The 12046-nt window shown below is 45.5% G+C and overlaps 1 protein-coding gene across 13 annotated transcripts in view; it reads right to left on the bottom strand.

The window, feature by feature from the left end:
* PPP2R5C (protein phosphatase 2 regulatory subunit B'gamma) overlaps nucleotides 1–12046 on the bottom strand; it is a 78498-nt gene that overhangs the window by 19314 nt on the left and 47138 nt on the right. For 9 of the 13 annotated variants that reach the window (XR_015946617.1, XR_015946618.1, XM_035105788.3 and 6 more), the window contains 5 exons: nucleotides 6920–7030; nucleotides 5840–5932; nucleotides 5622–5752; nucleotides 2816–2875; nucleotides 2306–2414 (listed from right to left, as the gene is read on the bottom strand). Coding sequence is in view for 11 of the 13 variants with exons in the window: in XM_035105788.3 (XP_034961679.1) it covers nucleotides 2306–2414; nucleotides 2816–2875; nucleotides 5622–5752; nucleotides 5840–5932; nucleotides 6920–7030 (504 nt within the window). In the remaining 2 variants the exon portion in view is untranslated. The remainder of the gene's footprint in view (nucleotides 1–2305; nucleotides 2415–2815; nucleotides 2876–5621; nucleotides 5753–5839; nucleotides 5933–6919; nucleotides 7031–12046) is intronic. The other 4 variants (XM_035105797.3, XM_088655596.1, XM_088655590.1 and 1 more) reach the window with 1 other exon arrangement.

Raw genomic sequence — 12046 nt, 5'->3', positions numbered from 1 at the left:
ATTCCTGAATTTTTCAGACTACCGTATATTCCGGCGTATAAGATGACTGGGCGTATAAGACGACCCCCAACTTTTCCAGTTAAAATATATTAAAATATAGAGTTTGGGATATACTCGCCGTATAAGAAATACAACCTGGCGTATAAGACGACCCCTGACTTTTGAGAAGATTTTCCTGGGTTAAAAAGTAGTCTTATATGCAGGAATATACAGTAGATTATTCTCGGACACGACTAAGTGCCTAAACAAAAACAGAGTATTCTCAGGGTCCCTTCCAACTCTACAATTCTATGATTCCTTCCTGTTTCTGAAGCACTCTGTTTCGCTAGCAATGGCAGTGGGAAGAGGAAATATGTTTAATATGTTTTGTTCACCTTCCTCCCCAATCACTTATTTCCCCTTCACCCCATTTCTGTCAGATTATCCTTCCCATTGTGGTGCTGGGTGATGTGGAGAAGAAGAAGAAGAAGAGTTTGGATTTGATATCCCGCTTTATCACTACCCGAAGGAGTCTCAAAGCGGCTAACAATCTCCTTTCCCTTCCTCCCCCACAACAAACACTCTGTGAGGTGGGTGGGGCTGAGAGTCTTCAGAGAAGTGTGACTAGCCCATGGTCACCCAGCAGCTGCATGCAGAGGAGCGGAGACGCGAACCCGGTTCCCCAGATTACAAGTCTACCACTCTTAACCACTACACCACACTGGTTCACTGGAGGAACACTGAGCACCCTCTGCTCTAGTTCAGAGGGGATGATGGGGAAGAAGCTGGAGCTGTTTGCTGTACCAGAATGACTATGATGTGATTTTAGTGCTCATTTTGGGGTTTGGGGTTTAGTTAAGGATGAATGCATCTCTCTCTCTCTCTCTCTCTCTCTCTCTCTCTCTCTCTCTCTCTCTCTCTGTGTGTGTGTGTGTGTGTATGGAGTGGCCACAACCACTTTTTAACCACACCCACAGTGGCATGCTCCCCGTGGAGGGTTTTCTAGGGGGTGACACGGCTCTTGGGACAAAAAAAAAGATTAGCTTCCCCTACCCTAAGAGGCAGTGGAAGACAGGAGTGCCTGGCATGCTCTGGTCCATGGGGTCACGAAGAGTCAGACACGAGTAAATGACTAAACAACAACAACAACACACCCTAATGAAAGCCTCCACTGGATCAAAGAGCCTTTAATCAATGAAGAGACGCAACTGGATACAACCCACGAAAATCTCAACTTGCATACGCAAAAAACAGAGCAGAGGCATATTAACACCCAAGTAAAATGAAAAAGAATATCCCAGAATGAAAGCAAGCTACACTCAGAATGTCCTTATAATCAAAAACATTTAACATACTATGGTAGCTTTATCTTTTCCTTAAAAGGCAGGAGAGGCAAAGCCTGGTGAGTTCATTCCATAACCTATTTAGTTTTTTATTAAATCCTACCCAGCCTTGACCATAAGGTTCCAGAGTAGGTTACTACAATACAGTCATATATTAAAATTGAATACAACCACTCCAAAACAAAATCGAAACAATATACAGGCAGTGACCATTTTGTACGCATTCAACTGATGTGCGGCCACTGATGTCTGGGCCCCGTTTGGACCTGGAAGAGGGTAAAACAGGGGCGTAATGGGCCAGGCTTATGCACGCTCTGCTGGCACTTGCCGGTTCCAGGAACGGAATCCCTGCACAAAATGGTCAAGGCCTGTATATCAAAGAACAGATAAAGGACCTGCAAGTAAGTTAACGGTCAAAGGCCGAATTAAAGTGGGATAGCTGATACTATCATTCTAAATGTGAAATCAAATTCTGGTTGAAGTCCAGTGATTTTATCCCTAAAGCGCCTTGCAAAATTCACACAAAATGTTGCAAAAGATGCCGAAGCAACACTCTCCTGGCCAGATGGCAAAAGCCAATTCACCATTCAGAAAAAAAAGCTCTTCTGGACTTGTGGACACTAGGATGGGGGAGTTCTGCAGCACACCTGGGAGTTTAGTAGCATGATAGATCTTTCATTTATTTTATCAGAGTCTGCTACAGCACTGTGAAATTAAAGTGAGCCCAAAATGCAACGAAGCCATTCCAACCACCTTAATAGTTTTCAGAAGCAACCAAAATACACAGACATTAATTTAAGTCAGTATCAGGCTTCTAATATACAACAAAATCAAACCTATTGCTAAACAACAAAGTTTGTAAATGAGGGTGGCATTTCTGTAACATTTGGTTCCTTTTATCCTTTTCCTATATATACTCAGAATTAGTTTGTAAATTATTAAATCAACACTCTTAAATGAAATTCAAATGCAGAATCATTTACCTGTGGATGGTAGACACTCAGTGATTTCACTTTGTGCAAAGGTAACAATACCTTTAGAAGGAAAATTTTGTGCTCTTCTTTTAATGGTAAGGCAAATCCATTAATTATACTAAAAAGGAGGAGAGGAGATTTAGTGTATCATAGTTTTAAAAAATATGTTACATTTTCATCGTAAAATCTTTTCTTGAAATCACTTTTATTCTATTGTTTCATGACATGTTTTTCACTCAAATTTCATTCTGAATTTACGGAATGCCCAAGTACAATGCTCACTTACACTGCAAGCAAGAACAAAACTGCAGATTCTTATGTATTAAAATACACAGGAATTCGTTGACAGGTTTGTCTGATCCTGAAGTACTGCCCCCCTTAAGCACTAGCAATTATCTTCTTCATTTCAAACCAAGATAATTTCTTCCAATCCAAGGTCCACCCTCACTTTCTTTGAAAGTCGTTCTGCTTTAGAGCACTAATAGTAACATTATGATGCGTAACTATTAAGCAGCTTACCTTCCCAATATTTCCAGTAATTCTGCAATGCCATTGTGATGTTCTGTTTCATAAATAAACCTGACAAAGCAAATACGTTATCAGCAATGAGGACAGTCAGCATCTGTTTGGTAATGTGTCTAGCTCAAGTTGGATAAGAACTTGAGGAACAGCTGCCATTTATTTTAAAACCATACCAGAAAATTTTGTGTCCAATACTCTTGCCTAACTAAAGATTCTATCTAGTTTTTTGGCAGACTCTTTTCTGTACCTATCCTTAACTTTGTTCTACTGTTTATATGCTTTCTGTATAAACTCATTTAAAAAATGTTTTGGTTTGCTAAAGAGAGTGCAACACAAAAAATAGTGGTTTCCAAGCTGATAGAAAAGCTCAAACCCCATTTAAATGAATTTTGCTTACTTCTGTTATAATATTACCAGCAATTATTGCCCAGGGTGTATTAGAGGCAATTAAGATACTGCAAAGGTGTACCACATCCTTCCATGTCATTAAACAACATTTGGGAAACAGGGCAGGAAAATACAAGTAGTGCTAGTTGTAATAATCTTAGAGTTACAAAAAGACTATTAACTACTTTGTAGATCAGCTAGAATTCAAAAATACTCTGAGAGGGATGGAATTAAAGTTAGAATGAAATCTAGAGAATTCAAGCAGCAAACTTCACCAATTTATGGGGGAGTAATCCCTACTGAATGGGAATGACTTCTGAGTAGACATACATAACAACCCACTATGTAGCCCAGCTTCTTCCTTTTGCTGGTACCATTAATAAAATGTGGAGGATGGACGAACCCAAACAAACTAAAATAATAACACTGAACCAAACAATGAGCTCATGAAATCCACAAAAAACCAACAATCTGGTATATTCAGTGGCTGGGGAAGTTCTTAAAAACCTATGTTGTTAAGGGAATGTTTTAACCTGCTGATAAAGAAGAAGCAGAAGAACAGCCTGGGAGGTTCCCTGGCAGTGAGTCCCAAAAAGTGGGCACCACTATGAAGAAGACTCTACAGCTTGTATCAGTGAATGTCAGAGCAGAGACCTGGTTCACACATTACATGAAACCATGGTTTAGTGCAGTGGAGAAGAGTGTTGGACCAGGACCTGGTTCACATGCAACCATGAAGCTCATTGGATGACCTTGGGTCACTCAGTTTCTCATTTGAACCTACCTAACAGGATAAAATGTGAGGATAAAATGGGGGAGGAGGACCATGTATGACACTTTGAGCTCCTTGAAGAAAAGGTAGGATAATAAAGGAATAAATTCCAGTTAATAAACCGTGCTTTAGTGTTATGTGGCAACCCAACCTCACACCTTAACTAAGGCGACATGCCCATGATGGAATATCAGAATTATATATATATTGATTTAAGAGTGGAATGCACAGTATCACGGATTTCACAATGACGTATGCCATACTTGTGCATTTCAGCCCTAAATCAAAGCTTTCCTATCAGAAATGTATTATACCCCACATCTCTTCTTTCTACAGAAACTCTTATCCTGGGGGGCGGGAAGAAACACTCATCTAAAATATTGGTGTTGGCTCTGTATGGCCAAAACCTGCTGAATGCAGACAGATGAAGCTTACTTGCTATATTTTTAGTCAATGCCTCTGCCCCCCCCAAGTGCGTATTTGTTACCATTTGTACAGAAGATAAGCTCCCCCTACAGCTGGTGCTATTGTCTCTTATGGATGAACTGGCAAAAAGCTGTGGCACAGTTGCCATCACGCTCTTAAAGGAGCAGTACCATATATTCCCTTTGGGGAAAACTGCACAGAGGGAAAAGCTGTAGAAAAATGAGCTAAAAGCTGGCAGAGTTATTATAGCTCAATATACCTTGGGGAGAAAGGAGGGTGGGAATAAAGCAATCATATAGGTTAAAAAAATACTTTTTTTGTCATGTTGGAAGAATAGTGCCCTGCTGCAGATATGTTGGAAAGAGAACAAGTTCAAGGACATGGGTAGGCAAAGTAAGGCCCGGGGGCCAGATCCGGCCCAACTGCCTTCTAAATCCGGCCCGCGTACGGTCCGGGAATCAGTGTTTTTACATGAGTAGAATGTGCCCTTTTATTTAAAATGCACCTCTGGGTTATTTGTAGGGCCAGCCTGGTGTTTTTACACGAGTAGAATGTGTGCTTTTATTTAAAATGCATCTCTGGGTTATTTGTGGGGCACAGGAATTCGTTCACCCCCCAAAAAATATATTCCCGCCCCCCCCCCCCACAAGGTCTGAGGGACAGTGGACTGGCCCCCTGCTGAAAAAGTTTGTTGCCCCTTGAATCAAGGCCATATGTCAACACACACCTCTTTCCAAACCACTATTAACAAATGCTGTGTGCATATACTCACTGTACACAGCACGGGGAGGACGGGGGGGGGATAATAAATGTAACAATTGTATTAATTCACAAGAGAATGTTGTCATAGGGGATTGGATTAATTGCCATAGGTAAATGTAACAGAACTCCAACCTTAAGGAAACAAGGAAGCTTGACCTGAGCTTTCCAAACGTAAAGCATAGAAATTGCCAAAGCTGACCAAAAGCAAATTCTTAATGAATGCTAATTCTGTACTCAGAACTTTTAACATGTTATTCCCACCCACTGACCCCTAGTTCGGTTTATCCAGAGCAGCGAATTAAACTAATGCTAAAATCATTGTAAAAAAAAGTATTACCTGCAGATTTAATTAAACACTGCCAACATTTGAGGGGAGCAGGGCTGTACCATCAAAGTTACAACATTTCTAAAATACCTTACCCAGTTAATTTGCATCGGCACAGAATGAAAACATACCTATAAAATATATTGTTAATTTGCTTCCTGATGTAAGCTCTTAGGCCTAAGAATTTCCCATATATTCTGTGCAGAGTAGTCTTAAGAAAATCTCTTTCACGAGGATCTTCGCTGTCAAAGAGCTCTAAAAGCTGCAAGAGACGCACATTTACTTGTTTAATCTATTTCAGATTAATATGGATTTAAAGTTTGAAGATATATTCATTTTTTAACCTCACCTGCAATACAAACTTCTGATCAATATATTTCTTAGCTATATTAGGTTGGAAATCTGGAGATTCTAAAAATCTTAAGAAAAATTCATAAACAAGCTGAAAAAGATCCACAAAAAAATTAGTTTTACAACAGAAATGCAACTTGAATTTTGAAAAGCAGTTAAAAATAGTACTCAATTTTAAACACCATTTAAAGAAAAACTAAAACCACGTCATTATGAGAGTGTGCACAACATCAATCGCTTCGACTTCCTAACTGTATACATTCCCTTATTTTTTTTTAATGGGCATTAACCACCCAGAACTTTCCCTGCCCAAACACCTCATAGGAGCTCAGTTACCGAGAGAAAGACACAATTAAGGCTAATAGTTGCCAAAGCTGGGGGGAAACAAAACACAACTACTGGCCAATCCCTGTTGGAAGGAAAAGAGGTGGGCAATTGAATAGAGCAGGCATCCCCAAACTGCGGCCCTCCAGATGTTTTGGCCTACAACTCCCATGATCCCTAGCTAACAGGACCAGTGGTCAGGGATGATGGGAATTGTAGTCCAAAACATCTGGAGGGCCGAAGTTTGGGGATGCCTGGAATAGAGCATACCTTGGCTGACCAGCCTTGGCTGATCATATGCAATCCCCGGTCTTTATGCTACTCACCCCTGACCCAACACTTGAATACTTTAGTTAAACCAGCTCAGTGTTGTGTGTACACTATATTTGCGGGTTTTTGTTTATATAACAGTGGGCACCATGCACCTTACACTTTTAAAAAGAGCTTATGTCTCCAAGTTATAACCCTACAAGCCCAAAAAGGCCCCAATCAATTACTGTAATATACATTCATTTATATTTTTATGATTAAAGTATTCCACTAAACCTACATTGACATAACCAAGTTACAGTTCATTAATTAACATTTAGGTCAAACTGCAGTCTTAAAAGGAGTAGGCTATCCATTAGAAACTTAGAATATCAAACCACTGCGTTGAGCGTTCAGATTTAAAGTGTGTCACCTTTTGTTCTGCAGCAGTTTAGCCCCTCTTTGTTTAGTCAAAGAAACGAAAAAAAATATGTTTGTATAGTACCTGTAAGTGAGGCCAGGCGGCTTCTAAGGTTGGTTCATCCTCCTCTGGGTCAAATTCTGCTCCCGTTGGATTGGATGAAGGTGGTAGTGTGCGAAACATGTTAACTGCAAACTAAAAATCACATCTGTCTAAGTGACATTACAAGAAAATCCCATTTTAACCCCCCCCCCAAAAAATTAAACAGGGACATGCTAACAAGTGTAAACACACAGCAGAAAAAAAACTTATTCCAAATACCACCAAACAAGTTTTGCTATTATGAATTTCTTTCTCCAAGTTTCTATCTCTTGCTACCCCCGAAATAATGTTCGCTTTATTTGCTTTACATAAAGAAGGATCTTGCCTCTAGGTCAAGTCCAGTAAACCAGAGGGAAAGAACACTGTATCTTGGAAGCTCTTCTGAAAACTACTGTCAAAAGGTTTTGTAATTATTTTTTAAGAATTCCCATACTAGCACTCTGTTCACTATCAAGACTATTACATGTTAAGAAGTGTTTTTAACTTTATTTAAATAAAGTTTATTAAAGAAAAAAATAAAAAGGGGGCAAGAAAAGAACCCAGCATATTAGCAATACCATAATATCAATACATACAGAGTGATACAGTTGTACCTTGGTTTTCAAACAACTTGGTTCTCGAACATTTTGGCTCCCAAATACCGCAAACCCGGAAGTGACTGTTCCGGTTTGCGAACCATTTTTGGAAGAGGAATGTCCAATGGGACTTCAAAGACTTCCGACTGGCCTGCAGCCAATTAGAAGTCGTTTCCAGTAGGGATTCCGTTCGACTTCCAATGTACGACTGTATATGCTTTTGAAACCAAAGTATTGAGATGTATTTTTGTTCTAACTACCACATGCAGTCCTAAATAACTGCTACAGTGCAGTGGTAAGTCTGCAAGTATGACCTGGGAAGACCCTGGTTTAAATCTTAGCTCAGGAATAAACTCACTGAGTAGGCATAAGGTAGGTAGACAAATATCCCTTACCCCAACATTTATCTGTAATCGGGGAATAAGACTGGCATACTTTACAGGATGTTTGTAATAGTTACTGTGATTTGGGTTACAGTGCCATCAACAGACAGACACCACCAGCTCTTTTTCCAATGAATTCTGGGGGAGACAGCGGGAGTCACAAAGTGGTGTCTGAGATGAGCAATGGAATCCATCAGGAGTAACAACCATTAAACTTAAAGCAGATGAATCAGAGATGCTTTCAATCAAAAATATGACTGGACAGGGTATAGGTGTATTTCCTTTGTTGAATGGAGTTCCACTCCCCACTTAAGGATCAGACTAGCACTGTTTCTAGATGTTCAGGTGATGGAAGTGGCCAGTGATACTTTCTGCCAATTACCGTGTTTCCCCTTTTTTAAGACACCGTCTTATAACTTTTTTTTCTCAAAAAAACACAGGGTGTCTTATTTTCGGTGGGGTGTCTTTTTAAAAAAAATTACCTGTCATCTAGCCCAAATTCTACCATCAAGTTATCCCAATGCAGATGCAGCACATGAGTGTCTGATGAGAGGGGAAAGAGACGGAGAAGGAGGGAGGGAGAGAAGTCCTAGAGCAACTCCCCAGCCCTCCGGATACTGCAGTCGCCCTCCCACCCAGTCCCCTGATTTCTGCCGATCCGGAGAACACAGGCTCAGGCACTCCGCCCGGCCCGGCAAGGCGCTCTAAGCACTTGGCGTTGCGGAGCGCTTGGCGTGCTCCATGCTGCAGCCGCCAGTTCGGGCGGCGGGGAGGCAGACCTCCTCGGCGGGGCCAGGCGGAGGCTGCTAACTCAGGCGCTCCGCCCGGCCCGACAGAGCGCTCCAAGCGCTCGGCGCTCCGGAGCACTTACTGTGTTCCACGCTGCAGCCGCCGGTTCTGGGCGGTGGGGAGGCAGACCTCCTCGGCGGGGCCAGGCGGAGGCCGCTAACTCAGGCACTCCGCCTGGACCGACAGAGCGCTCCAAGCGCTCGGCGCTCCAGAGCACTTGCTGTGTTCCACGCTGCAGCCGCCGGTTCTGGGCGGCGGGGAGGCAGACCTCCTCGGCGGGGCCAGGCGGAGGCCGCTAACTCAGGCACTCCGCCCGGCCCGACAGAGGGCTCCAAGCGCTCGGTGCTCCGGAGCACTTGCTGTGCTCCACGCTGCAGCCGCCGGTTCTGGGCGGCGGGGAGGCAGACCTCCTCGGTGGGGCCAGGCGGAGGCCGCTAACTCAGGCGCTCCACCCGGCCCGACAGAGCGCTCGGCGCTCCGGAGCGCTCGGTGCGCTCCACGCTGCAGCTGCCAGTTCTGGGTGGCAGCGAGGCAGGTCTCCTCGGCTGGGCCAGGCGGAGGCCGCTGGCTTAGGTGCTCCGCCCGGCCGGCGCTCCAAGTGCTTGGCGCTCCAAGCGTTCAGCGCTGCAGCCGTCGGTTCTGGGCAGCGGGGAGGCAGGTCTCCTTGGTGGGGCCAGGCGGAGGCCGCTGGCTCAGGCGCTCCGCCCGGCCCGACAGAGCGCTCCAAGCGCTCGGTGCGCTCCGGAGCACTTGCTGTGTTCCACGCTGCAGCCGCCGGTTCTGGGCGGTGGGGAGGCAGACCTCCTCGGCGGGGCCAGGCGGAGGCCGCTAACTCAGGCACTCCGCCCGGACCGACAGAGCGCTCCAAGCGCTCGGCGCTCCAGAGCACTTGCTGTGTTCCACGCTGCAGCCCCCGGTTCTGGGCGGCGGGGAGGCAGACCTCCTCGGCGGGGCCAGGCGGAGGCCGCTAACTCAGGCGCTCCGCCTGGCCCGACAGAGCGCTCCAAGCGCTCGGCGCTCCGGAGCACTTGCTGTGTTCCACGCTGCAGCCGCCGGTTCTGGGCGGCGGGGAGGCAGACCTCCTCGGTGGGGCCAGGTGGAGGCCGCTAACTCAGGCGCTCCACCCGGCCCGACAGAGCGCTCGGCGCTCCGGAGCGCTCGGTGCGCTCCACGCTGCAGCTGCCAGTTCTGGGTGGCAGCGAGGCAGGTCTCCTCGGCTGGGCCAGGCGGAGGCCGCTGGCTTAGGTGCTCCGCCCGGCCGGCGCTCCAAATGCTTGGCGCTCCAAGCGTTCAGCGCTGCAGCCGTCGGTTCTGGGCAGCGGGGAGGCAGGTCTCCTTGGTGGGGCCAGGCGGAGGCCGCTGGCTCAGGCGCTCCGCCCGGCCCGACAGAGCGCTCCAAGCGCTCGGCGCTCCGGAGCGCTCGGCGCGCTCCACGCTGCAACTGCCGGTTCTGGGTGGCGGCGAGGCAGGTCTCCTTGGCTGGGCCAGGCGGAGGCCGCTGGCTGGGGTGCTTGCCCAGCCCGGCAGGGCGCTCCAACCGTTTGGTGCTGCGGAGAACTTGGCACGCTCCACGCTGCAGCCGTCAGTTCTGGCTCCAGGCACCGAGCCATCAGGTCTCCTGCTGCTGCTGCAGCCGACATTCTGAGTCCCGCTGGCTGGCTGGGGCGCTTGGCGGTCTCGCTCCATATGGCATGGAGGTATGCCTTATTTTCGGGGTATGTCTTATATTTCGCAAATGTTTAAAAATCCTGCCATGGCTTACTTTATGATTACGTCTTAAAAAAGGGGAAACACGGTAGTTGGAACTCCAGCTGTGCCCTTTCCTAGAGAAGAGATCTTTTCTAGTTACTCAAGGTCTGCTGATATTCAGATAAAATCTACTGTAATGTGCCTTACAGAAAGTGGCCTCTGAAGAGTATTCAGAAACTTTAAACTGGACCACAATGTAGCTGCTAGACTGCTGACAGGGGCATGCTTCTCAGGTAAATCAATCTGATTTTATGCCATCGGTGAAGGCTTCTAGTTGCTTTTCAGGCCTGATTCAAAGTACTGTTTTTAACTTTTAGGTCTCTAAGTGGTTTGGGACAGCAACGTTTCAAGGACCATCTTCTCCCGTATGAACTTAATCCATACAATTATGTCATCTTCAGAAACTGTTCTGTGTGCTCCTTCACTTACTAAAGTGGGCTGGGCATGAAGGATAGGAGACCCAAGCATGATACGTCCTTAAACCAAAGCCGTTCTTAAACCAAGGCACACTTTCCCTAATGAGGCCTCCCGCCGCTGGTGCCCTTCCACCATTCCGTTCATAGGTCAAGGTAAAGTTCGCTAACCAGAACACTACTTCCGGTTTTGCGGAGTTCGTATACCAAATATTTCGTAAACAGGACTGTTCTTAAACCAAGGTACCACTGTAGTAACATCAAGGTTATAGGCTTTCCCCCTCACTGATGGTTTTAGCATGGTATTTTAATGGAGGGTCTCTGGGCTGTGAAATAGTGATGTTGTTTGCTTTGTTAATTTTGCAAACAACCCCCCCCCTCGCCGAGTTTTCTGCACATATCAGAGGATTTGGGGAGAAGACAACCTTTGTGATGCCCACAAGTACAGTGGTACCTCTACTTACGAATTTAATGCGTTCCGAACGCACATTTGTAAGTCGAAAAAAATTGTAAGTCGAATCCCATAGGAATGCATTGGGAGAAAAAAATCGTAAGTAGAAGCAACCCTATCTAAAAATTTGTAAGTAGAAAAAGTCCTATCTAAACCACATCCAAGATGGCGGACGGAGCTCCATTCGTAAGTAGAAACATTCGTAAGTAGAGGTACCACTGTAATGGGTTTGGCTAGCAAGCAATGCCAAAATTAGTGGATTACTAACTATTCCTTTTGTAAATTTAGAACATACAAATGGAACATCGAGATTCTAGCAAAAGTAAAAGCAGACTTTGCAAGACTGGAGTCAGATTTATACAACACTCTTGATGCTGCTGCAAGTATGGTGTTGTTACATTTTAGCTATAAAAGACAAGCCTGAAAGTACAAAGTGAACTAAAAATCCATGCCAGGAAATGAAGCGTAAAGAAAACCCTTTTAGATCAGGGGTTCTCAATATTCCAACTGCAGCATCCTTTTGAGGGTGAAAAAAAATACTCACCCCCGTCCTAAAATGGCAGTGCAAGGGCAATGCCAGTTACAAAATAACAGCAGACTGAAGTAGAAAGTGACATAATTAGCAGGGCGGTCTCAAGCATGTCGGGCACCCTGGCACTGTGGTGCGGAGATCGCTCTGGCACCCCTGCCCTGTTTCTTGCCGCGACTGGTGGGTGGGCATGGCTCTGCCACCTGGCGCCCTGCGCCAC

Source organism: Zootoca vivipara, chromosome 1 (genome assembly GCF_965207765.1).
Source record: "Zootoca vivipara chromosome 1, rZooViv2.hap1.1, whole genome shotgun sequence".
NCBI lineage: Eukaryota > Metazoa > Chordata > Lepidosauria > Squamata > Lacertidae > Zootoca > Zootoca vivipara.
This window is presented reverse-complemented; position numbering and strand designations above follow the sequence as displayed.